The 23289-nt window shown below is 37.3% G+C and overlaps 2 protein-coding genes and 1 long non-coding RNA gene across 7 annotated transcripts; 2 read left to right on the top strand and 1 right to left on the bottom strand.

Annotated features, from left to right (window-relative positions):
• The first annotated feature begins 3270 nt into the window (after positions 1-3270).
• LOC136205304 (maltose excess protein 1, chloroplastic-like) lies at positions 3271-6737 on the top strand. The gene is made up of 9 exons (XM_065995837.1): positions 3271-3700; positions 3842-4015; positions 4095-4385; positions 4761-4850; positions 4976-5077; positions 5168-5286; positions 6095-6157; positions 6243-6304; positions 6400-6737. Exons 1-9 carry the CDS (start codon positions 3356-3358, stop codon positions 6483-6485), a joined length of 1332 nt encoding a protein of 443 aa, XP_065851909.1. The 5' UTR covers positions 3271-3355; the 3' UTR covers positions 6486-6737.
• A 246-nt stretch (positions 6738-6983) lies between these two features.
• LOC136206551 (pentatricopeptide repeat-containing protein At5g14770, mitochondrial) lies at positions 6984-13423 on the bottom strand. 5 transcript variants are annotated; one of them, XM_065997647.1, is made up of 6 exons: positions 10119-13423; positions 9170-9282; positions 8923-9064; positions 8367-8844; positions 7450-7521; positions 6984-7307 (listed from the first exon to the last, which is right to left on the bottom strand). In XM_065997647.1, exon 1 carries the CDS (start codon positions 13342-13344, stop codon positions 10261-10263), a length of 3084 nt encoding a protein of 1027 aa, XP_065853719.1. In that variant the 5' UTR covers positions 13345-13423; the 3' UTR covers positions 6984-7307; positions 7450-7521; positions 8367-8844; positions 8923-9064; positions 9170-9282; positions 10119-10260. The 5 variants fall into 5 exon arrangements, with proteins under 5 accessions (XP_065853719.1, XP_065853720.1, XP_065853721.1 ...); XM_065997648.1 differs by lacking the exons at positions 6984-7307; positions 7450-7521 and adding an exon at positions 9963-9995 and having other exon boundaries at positions 8136-8844; XM_065997649.1 differs by lacking the exons at positions 6984-7307; positions 7450-7521 and having other exon boundaries at positions 8136-8862.
• A 3107-nt stretch (positions 13424-16530) lies between these two features.
• Positions 16531-19190, top strand: LOC136205829 (uncharacterized). Its single transcript, XR_010676096.1, has 3 exons — positions 16531-16658; positions 16754-16911; positions 18985-19190. It is a non-coding gene; the product is annotated as an uncharacterized lncRNA (long non-coding RNA).
• Positions 19191-23289: the final 4099 nt, after the last annotated feature.

Genomic DNA, 23289 nt, shown 5'->3' with positions numbered 1-23289 from the left:
CAATCAAAGATGACCATAGGAACTGGCATCATGAGGAAGACCAGATAAAATCCTTGGCACTAGAGTTCTATAAGTCCTTATTCACTTCAGAATCGACAGTCCGCGAGGCCCTAGTCTATGTCAACATATTCCCACCCATCCAAAGTTCCAACTTAAGTGCATCATTTGCTATTGTAACTGATAAAGATATCAGAGATGCAGTGTTCGAGATGGGTGGCATGAAAGCCCCAGGAGCAGATGGCCTCCCAGCTATCTTCTTCCAAAAGCATTGGGCTACCATGAAAGAGGGAGTCTGCAATTTCGTGAAAGGTGTGTTCCTGGGTACCATTGATATAGATGCGGTAAATGAAACTTTGCCGGTTCTAATCCCCAAGGTAAAAAATCATGTCTCCTTCCGCCAGATGAGACCAATAAGCCTATGCAATGTTGTTTACAAGGTGGTCATGAAAATCATATCAAACCGACTACGTCCGTTGCTCCCCACCATCATTGGGCCAAACCAAGCAAGCTTTGTCCCAGGTAGACAAATGAATGATAATATCGTGATTGCACAAGAAATGGTCCACTCTATTCACGTAAAAAAAGGAAAAAAAGGGTTCATAGCACTGAAATTAGACCTGGAAAAAGCTTACGACAGACTAGATTGGGTGTTCCTGCATGAGACTCTCACGCTGACTGGAATTCCGAGTCGCTAGTGCGATATAATCCAAACTTGTATCTCTACAGTTTCAACACGAGTTATGTTGAACGGCACTATGTCAGAGACTTTTAGCCCCTCGAGAGGGATCTGACAAGGCGACCCCATGTCTCCGTACCTTTTTGTGATAGATATGGAGTGACTAGCCCATCTTATCCAAGATGCAATCATGGAAAAGAAGCTCCGCCCAATTCGGATTGGCAAGTTCTGCCCATATATATCTCATTTATTCTTTGCAGATGACGTTCTTCTTTTCTTAGAAGGGGATGAGGAACAATTGCAAGTGCTTATGGACATAATAGACAGATTCTGCTCATCGTCAGGACAAAAATTGAATATCCAGAAGTCTCGGATATACTATTCCAAGAACATGTCGCGAAGCCTCTGCAATCGCCTCAGTTCATCATGTGGGATCCCTCTAACATCATCTTTAGGGAACTATATAGGAGTACTATTGCTCAGTGGTCGGGTTACAAAACTCTCCTTCAAAAACCTCACTGATTCAGTACAATCGAGGCTTGCTACGTGGAAGGCTAGTTCTCTCTCTCTCTAGCAGGTAGGATGACATTAATCCAGTCAGTTATAGGTACCTTGCTTAACCATTTTATGCAAACTAATAGGCTGCCTTCCTTGGTTAATGCAAAACTGGACAAAATGAATCGTCACTTTTTGTGGGGGAGCTCTGCGTCTACTCGCAAAATCCACCTCCCACCATGGGAAATAGTATGCCAACCTAAAGCTAGTGGTGGTGCGGGTTTGAGGAAGTCGGAGGATAATAACAAAGCTCTCCTCATGAAGATTATCTGGCGGTTGTGGCAAGAGCCGACCACTCTCTAGGCTTGGTTAATCCATGGTAAATACTTCAGGGATGAGGTCTTTGGTGGTGCTAATGGTAGGATAAAACAATGCTCATTCCTTTGGAAAAGTATACATTCTGTCTTCAAGGAATTTTACGGGGGAGTCTCTTGGGTAGTTGGTAACAGGAGGAGTATCCATTTTTGTACTGATAAATGGCTGGATGGGATTTGATTAGTTGATGTTTTCTCTAAACAACTACCTGACCAGTATCAGCCTGGAAAATTACCGACGTAGATGAATCCGGCGATTGGTTGTGGGGAGCCTTCGATCAATTTATTGATACGCCATGGCTCCTTCGCTTAAGGAAATGTAATGGTAAGTAATGAGGTGGCAGACAAGGATACTCAATACTAGGGTTTAACAAGTAATGGCCAGTTCACGTGCAAATCCGCCTTCCAAATGCTAACAGCTACTAAGATTCACCATACTAATAGTATATGGAAGCCTTTTTGGTCCATTAGAGTTCCTCAAAGGATCCACAGCTTTTGGGTGGCTATGCTCGTATGACCGTCTATTGGCCAACGTGGAAAGATTGAGAAGGCACTTGTCCCAATCTGAAGTGTGCATTAGATGTAATAGAGGTGCCGAAACTTTAACCCATGTCCTAAGAGATTGTAAATTTAGCGAGATGGTCTGGAAACGACTCGTTCCGCTGAACCTTCAACAATTGTTCTTTAATACGGGTAGAGAGGAATGGTTTACATGGTGCTTAAGCAATGAGCATATGAAAAGGATAGACAATTGGATGGTCATCTTCCTAACAACATGTTGGTACTTATGGAGATGGAGGAATTGGATTGTCTTCAAAACTAAGGATAAAATTCTAGTTGATGCTGCTGGTACTATTCTAAACTCATTTTTGAATTAGAATGAGACACGTGGTGGTGCTCCAAAATATGAGAAACTACTTGGCTGGACTAAACCGGATGTGGGATGGGTCAAACTGAATGTGGATGGCTCTATGTACCAAGGTGGTATGATTACAGCGGGAGGAATCTTCCGGGATGCCAATGGACAATGGACTGCTGGGTTCATGCAGAATATAGCGATAGGATCCTCCTTAGATGCGGAATTGTGGGAAATTTTTACGGGGATTCGACAAGCTAATGCTCTGATAATTCCCCTCCTCGAAGTGGAGTCGGATAACAATGAAGCCATAGAAGCTCTTAGACGTGCTGATGATAATAATCTGGGCCATAACATGCTGCTTAAAAGGATTAAAGGCTGCATGAATGTGTTTCAGCAGATTAAATTCAACCACATATATCAGGAACAGAATAGGGTCGCGGATGGACTCGTAAATCTGGCTCATAATTTTCCATTAGGGGTAACCACATTTGTTACGCCCCCTACCCAAATTTCCCAACTGATTCTAGATGATAATTTAGGTGTTACTGTACTCAGATTGATTCCTGGATAATTGTATGCTTCTCCGTTGTACTGTTTTATTTTTGCTTTCCTTTATTTTTCTTTGTTGTAATATTGTATGTTCTAATCAAAAGAAAAAAAAATTAAATAATTAGTCTAAATATGTAAATAAATCTTTCGATCCAATTTTATAATTTTCTCATATTAAAAACATCTTTTGTAAAAAGAAGCAACTATACATTATACACATTAAAATTCCTTAAAAGAAATAAATAGATTTGAAATCTAAATAAGCGGATGGGTCAATAACTCAAAAAGAACAAGATCCGATCAGGCGGATCTCATTAAAATAGAACGAAAGCTGCTCCTTTACTTCACTCCCTTTCCCAGATATCCTTTTCCATTCGCCACGTGTCTCATAGAGATACGCATATGCCCATTTCACCGCCCACTCTTTTCTGTCTCTTCCTCCCTCCCTCCCTACTACTTCACAGACTGTCACTCTCCTTCCTCCTCTTCTCTTCCTCTCCTCTCCTCTTCTCTCAAATTGAAATGGCCAACTCTCTCTTCGCGCCTTTAGCTGCCACAGCACCATCTCCGCATTCTTCTTTATTCCCTAATTATCCTTTCCCTTCCCATTCCCATTCCCATTCCAAATCCCTTTCTTTTTCACTCCATAACCCTTCTCATTATGCCCACTATTCTTTAGCTTCCCTTAATCGCCGCATTTCCCCCGTTTCTGCTCTTGATTCTGATGTTCCTCATCCTCTTCACCAGGTAATTTTGAGGAAAATGTCAATTTTTGATGATTTTTCCTTGTTTCTTCATACTTCTTCATATTTTTTTTTTTTTATTTCTTGTTGTTCGATTAGAGGTGATGACTTGTTATTTTATTGGCATTTTTGGAAATTTCATAAGGGATCAGTGCACTTGAAGAACAGTAAGAGTTTTGATCAATGGGATTCATGGACAGCCAATTTTTCTGCTGCTGCGAATCTGCCATTTTTGCTGCTACAACTCCCTCAGATTATTCTCAACGCGCAAAATCTCATGGCTGGAAATAAAGCTGCCCTTTTGGCAGTGCCATGGTTGGTAAGCCGTAATTAGAGTCATCTCTCTTCATTTTGCTGCTTTTTTTTCATTTTTTGATCAGGAAATGTTGCAAATGCAGGGAATGTTAACTGGGCTGCTTGGAAATCTTTCATTACTTTCCTACTTTGTGAAAAAGAAGGAAAAAGAGGCGATTTTGGTGCAAACATTGGGAGTGATTACTATGTACATTGTAATAACTCAGCTTGCATTGGCAGAATCTATGCCTCTTCCTCACTTTGCGGTCACTTCTGTGGTTGTGGCATCAGGTCTGGTGGTGAATTTATTCAAATTCCTTGAAAAGCTCAGTGATGGAATCTGGCGCTTTTGGGAAGATTTTACAACTGTTGGTGGCCTCTCCGTTCTTCCTCAGGTGCTTTGTTTTCTCTGCCTTATTCAGGAGGATTAACGGTCAAATTACTCCTAATGTATTTTGGACGATTCACTTGAAAATACTCCTATTACATCTGATAATTTTTGTCGGTATTCACTTGAAATAAAGGCAAAATTGAGCAATGGTAAAACAATAAAGGTGAATTCACCCTCAAAAATGTTAAGGATATAACTGAGAGCCTGAGCCTGCCCAAATGTCTTGGGGCTAATTTTTACCATTAGCCCTGTTCTGGACAATATGCTCCTTTACGTTTTCTTGTTTATGTATCAGTTTTTTTATATGTTTATCCTGGCAATGTAGGGAATCAAAATTATCATTTCAATAGTTTCGTTAACAGCTTCTGAAGTATTACAGGTCATGTGGTCTACATTTGTCCCATTTGTACCAAATACTATCATGCCCGGGGTAGTATCATTTGTGGTAGCTCTTACTGCTGTTATAATGGTGAGTTTCTAAGGTATTATTGTACATACTGTAGGATGTAATCTGATTTAACTACACAACAGTGAATAGTATGTTAAAGCATGGATCCAGTACCCTTTTAGACTTACATTTGTTGAGATTTGCAGGCACGAACTGGCAAGCTTCCGGAGAAAGGTGTTAAATTTGTTGGAGGAATATCGGGATGGACAGCAACTCTTCTTTTCATGTGGATGCCAGTTTCGCAAATGGTAATCCTTGCAATCTATCTGTTTCAATTGTTGACTTATTCATGCTAGACTTAAGTGTCTCTCTGACTAAAAATATTGCTTTCTTTTCAGTGGACAAATTTTCTAAATCCTGATAACATAAAAGGTTTATCAGCTATCTCAATGTTGCTTGCTATGATTGGAAATGGACTTATGCTCCCACGTGCACTCTTTATTCGAGATTTAATGTGGTAATGTTCCTAATTTAACCTTTTAGAACCTATTCTGTGCTAAGTTGTATAATTCTGAAAATTTATGTTAATTTCATATTATTTCAACTCTATTAGCTTACATTTTATCACCTCAATCCTAGAATAGCTATTGATAGTGGTCTAATCTACCAAAAACGTGTTCTTCTTCTTCTTCTTCGTTCATATAAAGAACTGATCCGTTTTGTGTTAATGTTGATAATTCTTAATACTTTTGTTCTTTTACTCTTGAAATTGGAAAACTGTTACACCTTCCACAACTCCAGCTTTCCTTGTGGGATGTGAAATTTAGGAGCTGTTTTTGCATTGTAATATAAGGAGCAACGGTAAACTCTTCCTTAAATTTAGTTGAATCAATCTCGGGTGTTTTAGTAGTAGGTATTAGAAATTCTTCAGACTATAGAACTTTGGAGTAAAGAGCACAAATACATTCAGGTAATATTTTCTTGACAAGTAGTCTACATTATATGTCCTATTCTACGCAGAATGCCTTAAACGATACTGCTAGTAGTGACCTCTCGTTTCTGGCTGTGCAGGAGTCAGGGGTGTAAATGAATTTTGTATAATTGCATTGTTGGTTTTACATAATTTAAGTTAATACAGAAAATGACTGCTGACAATTGGCTCTTGGGAACCAAGTTTATAAATGCACCTGAATAATATCAGTTTGGCATGCATTTGTGTATCATAATGATAGATAATATTTGCCTGTTTGGTAATTAGAGTTACTAATTGATGCATCTGAATACCATGGTATTTGACACAGATGTTGGTTCAACTATGATTGTAGGTTCACTGGTTCATGCTGGGCTTCAATCTTTTATGGATATGGAAATATTTTATGTTTGTACTGGTAAGCTATCTTACAAATATTACTGTCTATTATTCTTAATGCAAAGAGTAGAATGTAAACTAAGACTTTGCTACAATACTTTCAGTTTCAACTGTATCAGCAAGGAATTATTTATCTTAGCTACAATCGGTTTGATATCATGGATAGGTTTGGCTCTCTTACCTTTCAGTTTCATTTCAGTTTCGGGTTGCGTCTGGATTACATTGCTGCCTCTTACATGGTTCTTTGTTGATGTAAAGCAGGAATGACATTGTGGGGAGACAGTGTAGCATATGGATACAGTTCACCTCTTAAATCATTAAACGAAATGGTGTTTGGATCAACTTGAAGGAACAAACTTAGATGACACAATAATACTGGATTGGTTTCATGGGATGAGTGAGATTGCAGTCATAATATCCTAACCTTGAAAATGGAAGTTTGAGGTTTGGTTACTACTACTAGTTGTACTTGTATGTATTTAGGGTTCCTCTTCCTGATTCATTCTCATTCTGCAATAATTAATTCAAGTTTAGCAAAGTAATAATGCCTGTAAGTTAATGATTATTCTTTTAATAAAATGTCCAATTCGTTTAAGTTATGCTTGATGACGAATTATCTTGAAATTTCCTTTCCTTTATTTCCTTCGTTGTGTACTTTTAAACAATGTACTTCAATCTCGTAAAAGATACTTCCTTAAGAAAATCTAATGACTATAATTTTAAAAATACAATTTTGCTCTTGAATAAACTAGAATATAAGTTATTTAGAATTTGACAAGTTTCTTTCATATATTGTTGACAACGATATATGTTTATACATCGGGATGATACAAGGCAAAACAATGACAGTCATATCAATGCGAAGGAAATCCGAGATCCCAAAAGTGTCCTAGCGGATCAAAATCTTTGAAGTAAGTAGCCCGCCAACCCTCATCCGAAACTCGGTGGCTTTCCACCGCAATCCGCAAACTCTTCTCAGCAGCCCGCCGAGCCTTTATATCCACACGGCTCCTCTCGTCGACTGTTCGGCCTCGCTCCTCCCAGCTGGAGCGCTCATCCCCCATATCCCGATAACGACGTCTGATCTGAACATCATCATCCCGCAGTGAATCCTCCCGCCCGACCGCCACGCTCTCCTGTACTCTTCGGTCAATAGAATGGAGGTCTCCCTGTAAAGAAAAATAAGAGGGTAGCAATGTAATATATATATATATATATATATATATATATATATATATATATATATATACATTCATTCATAATCATGTGCATACATATCACTACACGAGGTTATACAATAAAAATACTCACCAGGTGATGGGTCTAACTCGAGTCAAGCCGCACACAGAAATACTCGGATAACTCCACGAAATCCGTGCAAGTCTAGACAAGTTCCGATAGGCAAATTAAAATTCGATCTATGGGCACAAGCCCCGCTACAGACTGCGGCCTACGGCATTATGGTATTGTGATTATTATTGGAAAAGAATCTTTTGTCGGGAAAAAGGAAATGAGTTGGAGCAGTAACGCAAAAACAGAGAAAATAAGAAATAAGAAAAATATGGTTTATGATTTAAGGTAACAAAATTGAGAAAATAGGTTGAAGATGTTTTAAGAAAAGTAACTTATAATTTAGAATATATAAATGAAATACGGATTTTTGTGTTAAAATTCCTCAAACTTGTTCATTAAAAAATATATATTCCTAAAAAATCATGTTAAAGTTGCCCATTGTTTGAAAATATTTATTTTGACAGATTTTGCAATTATTCAAAAAAAAATCCCTTATAAAATCATTTATTTGGATAGAAATAAATAAGGAAGTAATTGATTTTCTGTTGAAAAATCCATAATACATGTTTTTTTGTTTTTTTAAGGTTAAAGTACAAGAATTAAGTAATTAATTTTAACTAAAAGACTTTGTTACTCTTGTATTAATTACCCCCACTAATTATTTTTTATCAATTCCCAAAGTAAAAAAACGACTTAAATGAGAGTATATTTGGTAAAAATCAATTAATATGCATGGATTGAATCAAAATGACATGCATTATGGAACAAAAAAAATATTCTTTAAAAAGACATGTATTGTGAAACTGATGGAGTAAATCATAATAAAATTCTAATTCAACTCATTTTTTATGAAAAACTATTCTGGAAATGAAGATTCAAAGCTACAGAATTGCCAATTTATGAAAGAAAAAAAATAAAAAGACAGGAAGTTTTACTTTTATATCACGTGAAATGTTCCTCTTGTTGTCATCTTCCAAATAGGTTTAAAAAATCACATGAAATGTTACACTTGTTGTCATCTTTGCCAAAGCTTCTCTTGCATCCTGTACACTACAGACCTATCAAAATAGCACTATCATCTGTACCAACTCTGTGTTCTCCTCAATCTTGGTGTAAAGCATCTCCACTTCTGCTGATGTAGAAATTATCTTCTCATACTTTCCCTCCCAAAGTTGGGGAGGAACAGAACACTGGTAAATACTGACTTCACTGACAACATTTAGAGCTTTAATCTAGCCTCCAACTTTTCAAAATCCACAACTATTCTATTCTCCAAATAAAGCTTTCTGAATGCTTGGCAAATCCTCTTACTTTTAACATAATTTGATGGATATTTTGCGAACCCTCACAGGGTTGCCTAATAGTACTGCCAGTTCCCTCCTCAATGCTAGGTGTGCAGCTTCTCTAGGAGCACTTTCGACGCAATAAAGACTATAATTAATCAGCAAGAAAGAAACACATTTAAATAACAATAATCTTGTCATTTCTTACCAGTCATTTACTGAAAGAAAATATTAAAACACCAGTTCTCCCAATGCATACGATCGAGAGCATAGCTCAAAAGATGTCCTAAGAGATGGGAGGGAAGAAAATTCTACAAAAGCCACTCCTTTTCTGAACTTGCATGCATTAGCTGAAAAAAGTTGGAAAATCAAAATTCCACACAAGTAACATTCATCTGCAAGATTTGAGATCTATAGAAAGAAAGTGTTGGGCTTTTCTGAACCTTGAATCATACCTTTGCATCAGCAATTGTCCTAGCAGCTACAAAGAGTCCATGGATCAGCATCATCAGAATGAAGGGTGTAGTTTCTGAATGATGGAGTATAATTGTCAGTTGTCAGCTTGGACCTACAGCCAAAAATCAACATAAAACTTTAAAACATAACAGGCAATGAGTCCTGAGATATATTCAAACCAACACACATATGGTGCACCCTAGTAGCACCACAAAAATTAAGGCTTTCTTTTCCCATTTCACATATGAAGATATTCTTGTCCAGTTTTAGTAGGATGATTACAGGTATCCTGAAGTCCACTAACCAGCTTGAAGGAAGCTAAGGAATTAATGTCACTACCAGCTTGAATTGAGAGGAGAGTGGAAGTTTGAATCGGTTCTGGAGGATTTAATTTCAGAATGGTATTTGAATACAATAGATTGCATTTCAATCATGAAAAGCATGCCTGTAAAAATTAAACTGAAAGATCTTTTGCTCTTTCCACCGCAGTACAGCGTTAGCGCAAAATATAAAGTGAAGAAATAACAACGCTAAACAAAACTAATTTTGTTGGACACTAAAGTAAACGTCTTTGTTAAGCAAAAAAGCCACACTGAGCAGATAAGGAGAAAAAGTGGGTGGAGAGCGGGGGACTGCATGAAAATAAGTTCACGCACGACTGCGCTGTACGTAACAAAGGGATTTAAAATTGGTTGCTTTAATCATGATTTACAATCTGGCTATTAATAAAACAGGTCAAACTATACTAAATGAAGAAAGAAGCAGAAGCATAGCATGTATAGCATTCACTACCTAGTTCTTTTCCTCTGGCCAGAAGATATATATCTATAGAAAAGACAATCCGATTAGATTGTGCTGGTGGCTAATGCGGCTACTTCAGATGGAAAAAGGGCTTGCTTGTGACAAGACATAGAGAAACTTAATGCAGAAAAAGAGGAGAAGCAATACCAGTGCACGCTATCTGAAGCACTTGAGACAAGCAAGAGAGACAAGAAGCAGTGCACGTGAGAGCAGCAATATGCTGCTTACAGTCAACCAGCTATGCTCATCAATTTTCAACACTCCACTAAATACTCTTTCTTTGATACATTTACTTCAGCAGCTTCTTGGCATCAATCGTATTTTCAAATCTAGCAAACGTAGAGCTGATACATTCAATAGTACTTTCACGTGGCAAAAACCCTTTGTCATTCATCTCTGTGATTGATCTCTTTGCCTCAGTTTGGCATGACTTCTTCAATCTACTGTCAAGATCTGGCTGTTTTGATAAATTGCACCATCCACAAATTAGTATGTCGTAAGTGAAAGAGTTTGGTGATACACCTCTGACTCGCATCTCATTCAGAAGCTCTCTAGCCTGCTCCATCTTTCCCACCTTGGCAAAATCACTGATAAGAACATTATAGGTGCTTGTTTTAGGAATGAAGCCTTGGGCAATCATTTGACAGTACAGTTTTATGGATGCCTTCTTATTTCCAATTTTAGCATGGCCAGAGATCAAAGTATCATAAGTAGAAGCATCTGGATTCAAACCATTTTTCTTCATTTTATCAAATAATTCCTCTGTCTCTGTCATCAACCTAGCTCTTAAGAGACTGCCTAGAAGGAGATTGTAAGTAGTAATATTTGGTGGAACTTGTTCATTTAACATCCGAGTATAAGTGGACAAAGCTCTTTCGACATGACCATTTTCAGAATATCCACTGATAAATGCATTGTAAGTTATAGTATTTGCTAAAAAGCCATCCTGAATCATACCATTTAATACCCAAGTGGCTTTTCTAGTCATACGAAGCCTGCACAAGGCCACAATCAGATTGTTATAAACTTCTTGGTCGACTTGGAGTCCCATATTGACAAGTTGCTCATGCATCTGAAATACTGCATCCGCCTTTCGAGTTTTTGAAGACACATTAAGCAGAAACCTATGAATTGCCAAGTTAGGGTGGACTCCCATAGCTGACATTTCATTCAAAACATTCATTGCCTTTTCTATTTCATCAGCTTGAGCAAGACCTCTTACCAGGGTGTTGCAAGTTACTGAACTTGGAATTATCTGATGGCTCTTCATCTCATTCCACAGTTCCAAGGCATCTTCCAATTCTCCCCGCTTGCAGTATGCACTAAGCATGGTATTATATGTCAACTGATCTGGAGTCAAACCCAATTCTCTCATTCCAGAATAAACAGATTTGACTCCATATTTGCCAAGTTGTGAAAGACCATTTATTAATACATTATACACAACAACATCAAACTGTATGTTTTTCTCTGTCATTTCTTCAACCATATTTAGAGCTGCTGACCCCTTTCCTACTTTGAAGAAGCCATCCATTAGAGATGTGTAGTTAACTCGATCAAGTAACAAGCCCTTAGACGTTACATCTTTATGCAGTCTCTCAGCTTCATCCATTTCTCCACCTCTTTTTAGGTTGTTCACCAAGATATCAACAGCAACAACATTGTCCTCTATTCCGCTCAATTTCATTTCATTATAGAGATCAAGAGCAATATCTTGTCTACCTGCCTTGCAATAGCCATCCATTAGTGTAGCATAAATATATGCATTTGGCATGATACTTTGATCCAACATCTTCTTCATAGTATTCATAGCTTTATCGAGCAATCCTCTCTTTGTGTAGCCATTTATAATAGAAGAAAAAGTAATGACGTTTGGAGTAACAAGTTTCTCCTCCATTTCTTGCAAAAGACACTCCGCTTTTACCATGTTCCCTAACTTGCAATGTCCATCAATCAAAACTGTATAAGTAATACTATTTGGAGTCAAATTAAGTTTTGAAAGTACCTTGAACATATCCTCTGCCTCCTTGGGCCTCCTAGACTTAAAAAGTCCATCAATTAATGTAGTGCACAAAACCAAATCAAAGGCCATACCACGAACTACCATTTGAGTTTGATAAACAAAAGCTTCCCAAGCACTGCCTGCTTTAAACAACGAATCAAGAAGAGTAGAATAAACGACATGATTGGGATCAACACCCATCTTCTGCATCTCCGTCATAAGATCTTTTGCTTCAGATAGCTTCCCATGCTTGCAAAGACCATTTATTATAGAACTATAAGTAACTACATCAGGCAAGAACCCATTAATGATCATTCCCTCATACAAATCACGTGCTTCTTCAAGCCCATGCTGTTTAAAACATGTGCTTATAAGGGTGGTATATGTGATAAGATTTGGTTCCAAACTCACATTGCTGTCTTTGTTGTGTTCGTCATTAATGTCTGAAATATTGTAATGTTTTTCCCTCCTAGACTCCAAAATCTCGTCAAGTAGACCCTTTGCTTTGTCAAAATCACCAGTTCTGCAAAATCCATTAATTAAAGTATTATAGGTAACAATATCAGGCAATAAGCCCTCTTCCCTCATTCTTTCAAGCAAGTTGATCGCAAGACTCATCTCTCCAGCATTACAGTATCCATCTATCAATGTATTAAAGCCAATAACATCTTTACAAATCCCTCCACTAATCAAATTATCCATAACCAATTCTCCATACTTAACCAAACCAATCCTGCAAAAGCCTTTAACCAATATATTACACGTTACAGAATCAAAGAATGTATCTTTCTTTACCATAATTGACAAAAACCCAAAGCCCTGATCGACTAAACCTTGCTGGCAAAACCCCCAAATAACTGTATTATAAGTAACTGTATCAACCTCAATATCAACATTTCTGAGCACATCCAAAGCTAAAATGAGATTCCCCATTTTGCACCAAGCATGCACCAATACATTGTGAGTGAAAACGTTAGGCAAAACGCCACAAGAAAGCATATCAGTATAAAAATCCCATACCTGAGACACCAAGCCAAAGGCATTGAAATGGTACATAAGCTGATTCCAGAGGGGTAAGGTGGGAATAACAGAGTGATTTCTCATATCGTAGAATGTCTGTGTAGCTTTGGAGAGTCTACCGCAGGTCAAATAGAGGTGTATAAGAGTGCAGAAAAAAGAGGCATAGAGATAGGATTTTTCGGGTGGGATGGATTTTGTGTGAAGAAAATAAGAAGTATGTGATGAATGGAGGAGGAGGAGAGGGTTTTGGTAGGGTTTAAGGAGGGAAGGAGAATGATGGTTAGTTGATGAGAAAGGGATAGATTTGGGGAGAAATTTAGACAAAGAGAGATTCTTGAAATGCTTGATCATAATTTAATGTTGATGGTATAGGACTAGGTCTGCAGGGATGGAGAGGCTTTCATGGTTTCTGTCCTCTCCTCGGCCAAGAGAAAAGAAGAGTCAGATGGACGGAGGGATTCAAAGGGAGGCCATGGAGCATCGTCTGTCAAACTCTAACGGCGTCGTTTTCAACATTTTTTTTTTTACTATTATTAAAAGGGAAAGTTACAAAACTAGGTCAAATGTGAGGCTTATTTACATATTTAACTCATTTACTCAACCTACTACATATCTAGACTGATTTTGTGTGACTTTCTCATATTACCCTCAATATTTACGCGCGTCTTCCTTCCTCCCGTCTGACTTCGCAGATTCGATATTATGTGAAGCCTACGAAGCTAATGTTTGGGTTTACTTGATGAATTTAATTAGCATATGCGAAGCCTGCGAAACTAAAGTTTGGTTTACTTGATGAATTTAATTAGCATATGCGAAGCCTGGATGAGTTTAAAAGCTAATTCGCGAAGTGGTATATAACAAAAAAAAATATCAAACAACAATGGATTCTAACATTAAAATCATAACATTATCAAAATTTACAACAAGATTTCCATAATAAACTTCTAACAAATCACTTTAAAGTGAACCTGACTAATCTGGATGGAAATTTCTCTCTCTACAGGAAGTCCAGACCTTTTGGGATGAGAAATGGAAGTCTATACCTTTTGGGATGGACGTGTCCCATGGTGCACACCAAGATTGGCACAATCTCTCCTAACCAATCATTTTAAAGTGAATGTGCCAATCTTGAGGGAAATTTCTCCCTATACAGGAAGGAAAGTCATCTCCCCTGCATCCGAGGACGCCGCCTTCTAGAAACGGATTTTATGTAATCAACCACCTTCAGGAAAAATTAATCGTGTTAGACAGGGAAAAATCGCGAAATGAGGATTAGCAAAGCATGCGAATGTAAATGTGTAAGGAAATAGGTGATTTTACTTCGCTAATCGATGTTTTCGCGAGGTATGCGAGGTTTGAAACATGACGATCTACGTCGCATATCGATGCTTTCGCGAAGTCTGCAAGAGAAATCATGAACTTTTCTACTCGTAGACTTCGCGAACTAATCGATTCACGAAGTAGATCGTCACGTTTCAGGATCTTTCTCTTCGCAGATCTTCGCGAAATCATCGACTACGCGAAATGTATTCATGAAAAAATGCAAAAAAAAAACAGTAGATACTTACATTTTTCGCACCTTTCACCCTTAAAAGCGACAATAACAATATGATAAACTGAGAAAAACGATGGAAATAACGTAGAATAACCATTTCTTTGATGGTAACAAGAAGAAAGAAACCAAGTAACGACTATGAATATGAAGATGAAGAACCATGACTTCATTTTCTAGGATTAGGAAGTTGCAAAATCAAGAGATGAAGAGAGGAAAAAGAGAAATTCATTGTGATTTGGCGAAAAGGTGCAGATTTCGTGCAATTTAAAGGAAGATAGGAAGATCAAAAGTCTTCGAATCATTAATGGAGGAGCCAACCGCTATTCGCGCACCCAAGAAGAAGAGGGGAGAGAACGTTCGCGTAAGGGGAAGTGGGAAGGTTAGGGGTATTATGGGAAAGTCACACAAAATCATAGATATGTAGTAAGTTGAGTAAATGGGTTAAATATATAAATGGATCTCCCATTTGACCCATTTTTATAATTTTCCCTTATTAAAAAGGTCAAATATACATTTTCCGCTTTGTTTTTTATTTTTTATTTTTTATTTTTTAAAATAAAATAAGAGTATAATTGCAAAGAAATGCTTACACTCATGTGGTACTTTTTAGGGTGGAGATAAAATTTGCAACTTTATATGAGTCGCATCATTTGCTAATCTAGAAATAAAAGCCACCGAACAATCTTGGCGATTTTGAAAAAAGACCCACATATCTTTAATAACACCTCCATTAACTGAAAGGTCTCGATTTTTAGATATTAAACCGTCAACTACACCTTTAGCATAAGCTTCAAAAAACAATACATTTATAGCCCAAAGATAGCACCCACTGCATACTTGTACGCAAAGAAATGGTGCCGACCATTTTTGTCATTATCGTGCCATTCGCAACTGAATTGTAGCCAGCAAGAAATCGCCCCCCATCTCGAACAACAACTCCAATATCGAACTTAACAATTGCTAGAAAAATTGTCGCATCGACATTACATTTTATGGTTTCCAATATTGGTCTCAACTTCTCCTGCTACATACTTGTTGTTTTTTCCACTCTGATACAAACTGCAGTGCCTCAATAGTAGTTGTCGAATCTGGTCTGCTTGCTCTATTCTAGAGCTTGTCATTTCGGCTCTACCATATTGCTAATAAGACCGTCGTTGCTCAACTTGAAGTATTGTATTTGCAGAAATAAAATGGAATAAAAACCTGTCCTCAATCCCCTCTCATTCCTCAAGAGCTTCAAGATTTGTTGATGGCCAACATTGGCATGCATAGGTGCAACTAGGGTTGAGCGTGGATCCCCGAGATTCTTAAACCGAACTGAAAACCCGAAAAAAAAAAGATCTAGAATTGGATTGAACCGTTGAATTTTCAATAGAACCGCATTGAACTGTACCGTTGACTTTCATTTGGTACAATTCCGGAGATTTACATATATCCTTACGGGAACCAGAATAGAACCAAACTGAATTGTACCAAATTGTATTGCATTGAAAGAACCGAATTTATTTAAGATGGTATATGAATAAATATTATAAAGGGTGAATAATATGTATTTATTATTTAATTTCATATGTAAACTATATACATGATAAAGAAATATATATATAATTTGTTATTTGGTTTGGTCCACTAAACCTTGATTTTTAAACATTGATTTTTAAACAGCACTTCAATTTTGGCATTTGAATTTCAAACAACACTAATCACTCAACTTCTTTGTTAAATGTGGCTTTCATTTATTTTAAATTATAATAATAATAATAATATTTCATATTTTAATAAATTAAAAAGGAAACTAGAACCTTCTTTTCTTAGGTGTATCGCATTTCCACCATTCCATCCATCACAAAACTAATCAACTTCAAAACTAGATAATTTTTCTTTCTCATGTTGCCTTTATTGAATCCATTTTCCTTTTCTCATTACCAAGATGTTCACCATTTTTTTCTGCCTTCTTTGATTCGATACCTTAAATTGAATCATTTCCACATCCCTGTGATTTAATTTTCTCTTCTAATCTAACCCAAAACATAAAATATCAAAGTTAGGGCTAAACAATCATAGATCATAAACTACAACCAGGTTGTCCAATTCAAGTTTCATAGTGGAGGTGAGTTCTTATGGCTTCTCTTTTTGCATTTCCATATCTCATATGGTTCTGGTCTTTTAGGATTAGTTTTATTTTATCTTTTTCATTAATTGTAGGTTTTTCCCATTAGAACACTTTGTTGCTGGTATTGGTAGGAAAAGAAAAGAACCTTCAAGTGTCGTCCTAACTCAAATGCCACCACCGAATGATAAAACTACAGCCAATACTTCTACTCTCAGACAAGAGATCGGTTCTTTAGCTCCAAATATAGAAGGTAATGCAATTACTACTACTACTATAACGCCACCAGTTACTGAAAAGAAGACAATATCTGATATTTGGGTCCATTTTGAGAAAATTTGATCCTAGTGGGAAAGATGCTGGGAGGGTTTTGTGCATACGGTGTCGTAAGAATTACCAAGGCAGGTCTGATCTGGCACTTTAGGTTTATGGAAGCATTTAAGGGAAAACTGTAAAAAAAATCCATATCAAAAGCAATTCCTTGAAGCACATAAGAAAATGAATAAAAACCAAGCAACTTTGCATTTTCAAACTCCACCTGATGGTGAGAAAGTTAACTTATCATTTTTCAAGTTTGATAAAAAAAAAGTTTGTAGGGAATCGGTGGTTAAAATGATAGTAATGGATGAGTTACCCTTTAGGTATGTTGAAAGGAAAGGGTTTAAAAGATTTTGTAGTAGAAACATTCATGAGTTTCAAGTTCCGTCTAGGTTTACTATTAGAGGGGATTGTTATGCTTTATATCTACCAGAGAAAAAAAACTAAAAGCATTGCTTGCTTCTCAATGTCAAAGGGTGTCATTAATTACTGATACTTGGACAAGTATTCAGAATATGTCTTACATATGTTTGACTGGTCATTTTATTGATAATGAATGGTGTATGCAAAAAGAATCTTGAATTTTTGTACTATTAGGAGTCATAAAGGAGTGAATATTGGAAATGTCAGTGATTCTTGCATGTAATAGTGGGAGTTTAAAGGGGTTATGTGTATCACTGTTGATAATGCTTCATCTAATGATACTGCCATTCAACAATTAAAGAAAAGATTGACAATGAAAAATGCTTTTGTTTTGGGTGGTGATGGATTTCATATGAGATGTTGTGTTCATATCCTTCCACTAATTGTTAGTGATGGTATCAAAATGGTTGATGAATCTATAGGAAGTTTAAGGGATGTTGTTAAGCATATTAGAAGCAGTCCCCAAAGGTTAGATTTGTCTAAGACATATTGTGAATCTGTGCACATAAAATATAAAAAAAACATTGTTGTTAGATTGCCCTACTAGATGGAACACTACCTATTTAATGTCGGCAGTTGCTTTGGGATACCAAAAAGGTTTTCAAAAGTTAAAGTATGAGAGGAACGTACATATATCTGATGTCATGGATAGAATGCCACTTGAGCATGATTGGATAAATGCTAAGAATTTTCGTAAGTTTCTTAAAAAATTCTAAGATGCTACTTATAGATTGTCTGACTCATGCTACTCAACTACTACTATGTACTTTCCAGAGATAATGAGAATTTTGAAAGATGTGCAAGTATGCCAAAGTAGTAGAGATTCCTCCTTGAAAATGATGGATGATAAAATAAGAGTCAAATTTGATCAATATTGGGGTTCATTTCAGAAGATAAATTTTTGTATGTTCATAGCTGTGGTTCTTGATCCAAGATACAAAATGGATTATCTTTTAGTTAAATACACAGACTTTTACAGTGAAAGTGATGCAAATGAGTTGGTAGCGAAAGTAAAAAAGGCAATGAATGACTTGATAGATGGATATATATTGTTGAATGAAGCAGGAAATGTTAACCTTGACAAGGAATCCCCAAAAGTTAGTGAAGAAGATGATGAATCATTGAACACCGATGAAATTAATGAATATTTTCTTCGAACGACAAATAATGAGAATTTCACTACACAAGGAGAACTAGATAGGTACTTAGAGGAGTTAGCTGAGAAATATACAACTAATTTTGATCTTTCGGGGTGGTGGAAGATTAATTATGTAAGGTATCCTCTTTTGTCTAAAGTTGTCAAAGATATTTTAGCAATCCAATGTTCTATCGTCGCATTTGAATCAGCTTTCAGTACTAGTGGAAGGACACTTGACAAATTTTGCAGCTCTTTAACTTCTGCAACAGCTGAAGTACTCATTTGCTGCCAAGATTGGTTAATGAATTCTAGTGATCCTATCCAACTTGAATAAGAACTTGAAGAACAATAAACTTTTGAATCGAGTAATGTTTACATAAAAGAGTTCAGTAATTAACTGTTATTATTACTGCTTGCTAACAATATTAATTTTTATTTGTTTTGTAGACATTAGAAAAGATCCTGAGATGACAGCAAATATTTTCACTAGGGCTGCTATAGATTGCTAATCAAGTAAGTAAACAAATTAGTTTATTTTTTTTAATCTTACATTGAGTTATGACTGTAACTAATATAATATCATTGTCACTGACATTGAAAGGTTATCTTTTTGTATGTAATATATGTTTTGAAGCTTGAAGGTAACTTTTTGCGAAGAAAGGCTTATATAATACTTTGGATGAATATGCTATAATGCTTCACTTGTAATATTTTTATTGGCTACTACATAATTGAAAGCGTTGTTTCCAGGTGAATTTTACAAGTTTAACTTAAAATATTTTTATTATGCATGTTAATGTTTATCTCTTTTAAAGGACTAATAATAATAGCTGATTTTTTTAAATGCACAACCACACAAAAGAAGCCCTTATTGTGTTTGAATCAAACAACGCCTCTCTAATCAATAGAGTAATTGGTGATCAATCCTCTTACCCGAGGTCTTGTTTGGTGGTAACCCCTTCTTTAACTAAATATAGTAATTGAAATCTAATTTTAGGTTCAAAATATGTTTCAATAGAGCTGCAATAAGTTTATTTGATAGACAATAAGAGTTATGGATAAATTTTATCAATGGTGTACAACTTTTGTCTCATTTCACACTTTGGTATACAACCTTCATTTTGTCTCACTAATATATACGACCTTATAAGTAACCTCCCAATATGGTGTACAGCAGGTAAAAATGACTGGTCAACGTCTGGTCAATGCGCCACCTCACCAGTTTTCATTCCACTGATTAATAAAGATGGACCCACCACATGTACAATTACTAAAATATCCCTTTATGAGTTTCCTTTCTAAATAAAAAAATATTCTCTCCTTCATGGATTTTCTGCAAATACTTTCTCTCTCTGACTCCTCTAATTCTTGCAAGCAAGAAAAATATAAGATATAAAGGCATATATATGATGAATCTGGAAGCTGAACAAATTTAAGAAACTAAGTGCGAATGGAACCTCTGAATACTAGCATGACTCGCAATCTACGTGGTATTAGCCACTGAAAATAAAACTTGCTGCTTGTGCATATGATATAACACACTTTTTATATAACCTGTAAGTGGAGAAAGACTTTTGTTTTATTTCTTTTTCTCATCTAATTTTGATTAATCCACTTACCTAAACAATAGAACATAAAAAAGGAAGCTAAAACGACAAGAAACTGAAACAATGCTTCCAATGAAATTCAATTTATAAATAACAAAGGGAGATGTCTGCCTTGCTGTGGTGTGTTTTAAAAGGATTCTTGGCGGTGGTTTTTTGCGAGGGGATTAGAAGTTGATCTATGTTATTCTTTGTTTATTCGTCTGAGACTCCATTATAACTGTCAAAATTGAAATGATTATATTTTTGTTATTTTTCCTACTCTTACTTGCAACTGTTTCTAGAGAGAAAGGGAGAGTTAGAGAGAAGTTAGATACGGTTTTAGAGAGAGAAATGGTTTATTTATGAAAAGGGTTTAAGAGAGAAAGATAATTTTAGGAAGAAAACCTAAATGGGGGTATTTTAGTGATTACGTATGTGGTGGGTCAATTTTTGACTTTTTGACCGGTCAAACTATTGACATGACATGTTGACCAGTCATTTTTACCTGCTCTACACCATATTGGGAGGTCACCTATAAGGTCGTAAATATTAGCGAGATAAAATGAAAGTTGTACACCTGATGACTGGTGGAGAATTTCCGATAGGTTTCCGTCTCTGTGGGGGCGTCGTTGGGTTCGACGGGGGGAAGCTCCGATGCCAAAGTCAGTATAGAAGAACAAGAGAGCAAACTGAATTGACAAAGGGTAAGTGAATGTGTACCTTGATAGCTCGAGATACTAGCTATATATAGTCATGAAGTTGTAACCTTTAGTAACTAGAAAGTCTCCATTAATGCTCCATTAATGGCGGTTACTGGTTTCTTTTAAGCATGTCCGTTAGGAAATTGATTGCTTATTAATGGTCTTTATTGCGGGATCGGCTCAGCTGTTCAATAGCGGATTGGGCGGTAATGGCGATTCACCTTATAGGTTCGCCCGCGGGTCTCTTGTGGTGAGGTGTTGGGGATCCGCCTGTCGGATCCCTTTGCTCAATACACCGTGATACTCCGGTATCAGGTGATCAACGCGTGGTATTTTAGGCGAATATCCCTTTTGATCCTTGGGATAATATCACAATGTTATCAGAAGCCCCCCTAAAGTTCCTTTAAAGTCCTTTAGGGCTTTTGAGCTTCTTCGCGCGCCATCATGATTACCTGCATTAATGGTCACTCTGTTCGATGCCAATCAATGGGTGACACGTGTTGTGGGCGCGCCGCTCGAGAAAAGAGAAAACTCCTTCTTCCTTCCTCTCTTTCTCTTTCTTCCTCATTTCTTCTTCTCCATTTTTCATTGTGCTTTCTTTGCCTAGAGTTTTTCCCGGAGTTTCAGAGTCCTCCAAGCTTTTACTTTCATGTAAGTTCATCTTTTTCATTCTATTTTTTCTGAATGTTTAGGAGCTCTTCTTCATCCTCTGAATCGACCTTTGAACTTTTTAATTTGACCTCTTCCTCTGAAATCGTAGTTAGCTGGACTACTTCTTCATCGGAAAGTTCTTATTCCTCCGAAGATACAGTTAGCTCTAATTTAGCTGAGTTGCATATCTCGGCGCGAAATAGTGGTCGAACTCATTCAAGTAGAATTCAAAACCTTTCCATTCCCGTTACTGGTACTGGTACTGCTCCGGCAATAGATTTTAGGCGATTTTCCGGGATGGTGGCTTCTTCTTCTGCCCCGTCTAGGAAAAAGGCACCTCGTGTGGAGTCTACTCCATCTCGCATGAGCGCCGCGGATCTAGCGGATCTGGCGAATCGCTTTCCGTGGATAAAGGACTATGAGACTTAGTTGGCGGCTCCTCATCAACGACCCGCCTGTCCGCCAAGCGGATATCTTCCCGTATATTGTAGTCATGTAGAAAGAGGATTCCGACTTCCTCTCCCTAAGATGATGGCGGACATTCTAGCCTACTTTGATATCACTGCTAGCCAGTTACATCCAAATGGCTGGTTAGATCTGGCTCTAGATTGCTACTTAGCTTCAAACTTAGGGGTAGTGTGCACCCCTCGTGTCTTTCGATCATTTCATAAACCGTCACAGCGAAAGTCTGAGTCTTTCCTCACTTTTGCAAAGTTTGGAGTATATTCGCCGTTTAGCGGCAAGATGTCCAACGTCCATCTTTGGGACGAGAAATTCTTCTATGTAAAGATAAAAGAGGGCGAGTCTTTAGGATTTCCATCGCTCTGGAATGCCAAACCTCTGCATATGGCGGGAGATATGCGCATATTGACAGATAGTGATGAGGTAGTGGCGGAACTCATGAAGAATGTCAAGGCAGATGCTTAGACATACGCTGACGCCTTGGACTTCATGATGAATGACATTCCTTTGATTCGCCAAGAAGGGGACAAGTTCATTTACTCAAAGTTTGCACAATTTGATCAAGGTAACTTTGTTTTTTCTTTGAACCTTGATTACTTGATTGTTCTCTTTGTCAGGGGTTTATCTAAGGCCAATCACGCTCTTGTAGAGATGCGCAAGAAAATGAAGGAGGATGAGGCTCGAAAGAAAGGGCAAGCAGCAGATTCCCAAAAGAGTGTAGGAAAACGTCCTGTTGATACAGTGGTTGACCCGCCTCTGAAGAAGAGGAAGCCTACAGCTTCCGGCGGACAAAAGTTTATGGCGGATGCCATGAAATCCGCAATGCCCATGGTGGAGGAGGAACAAGTAAGCTGTTTTTACCTTTTCCTTTTGCCATATTTTGAATCTAAGTTCTTACCTTCCCATCTTTGTGCAGATGGCGAAGCCTGACCTGGGCGGTTACTGGTCCGCCAAACATAGTATCAAGGGATCTTTGGAGAATGAGTCTGTCATCAATGACCTGGACGAGGCTCTTGGTCATTTGGGCGAGGTGCAAAAGAACCAGAACCAGATCCCAGGATCAGCCCATGTCCAAATGGGAAAAACGGAGCTTCTAACGGTAAGTTCCCTCTGTCCTTCTGTTATTTTTTGGATGAATGAATGATCTCCTTTGAGGAGAGTTTTACTATTGTTTTTTCGTTTGAATGGACTGTTTGCATTGATAGATGTATACTCGTTTGCGCGCCATGGAAGATGAGCTCCTTCAAGGTGTGGCGGATAAGGCCACTATAGAAAAGTTGGAGAAAGAAGTTACTGATGCTAACACGAATGCCGCGTCCGCCATTGCCCTCAAGGATGCTGAGATCCAGAAG

The sequence above is a fragment of the Euphorbia lathyris genome, chromosome 9, assembly GCF_963576675.1.
Source record: "Euphorbia lathyris chromosome 9, ddEupLath1.1, whole genome shotgun sequence".
In the NCBI taxonomy this organism is placed as follows: domain Eukaryota; kingdom Viridiplantae; phylum Streptophyta; class Magnoliopsida; order Malpighiales; family Euphorbiaceae; genus Euphorbia; species Euphorbia lathyris.
The sequence above is the reverse complement of the archived record's forward strand: the minus strand, read 5'-3'. Positions and strand labels throughout refer to the sequence as shown.

Coding starts and splice junctions, on each gene's coding strand:
- LOC136205304 (XM_065995837.1), top strand. CDS start 3,356: ATGCCCATTTCACCGCCCACTCTTTTCTGTCTCTTCCTCCCTCCCTCC. Junction 3,701..3,841: donor TTCCTCATCCTCTTCACCAG/GTAATTTTGAGG, acceptor AAATTTCATAAG/GGATCAGTGCACTTGAAGAA. Junction 5,287..6,094: donor TTTATTCGAGATTTAATGTG/GTAATGTTCCTA, acceptor CTATGATTGTAG/GTTCACTGGTTCATGCTGGG.
- LOC136206551 (XM_065997647.1), bottom strand. CDS start 13,344: ATGATCAAGCATTTCAAGAATCTCTCTTTGTCTAAATTTCTCCCCAAA.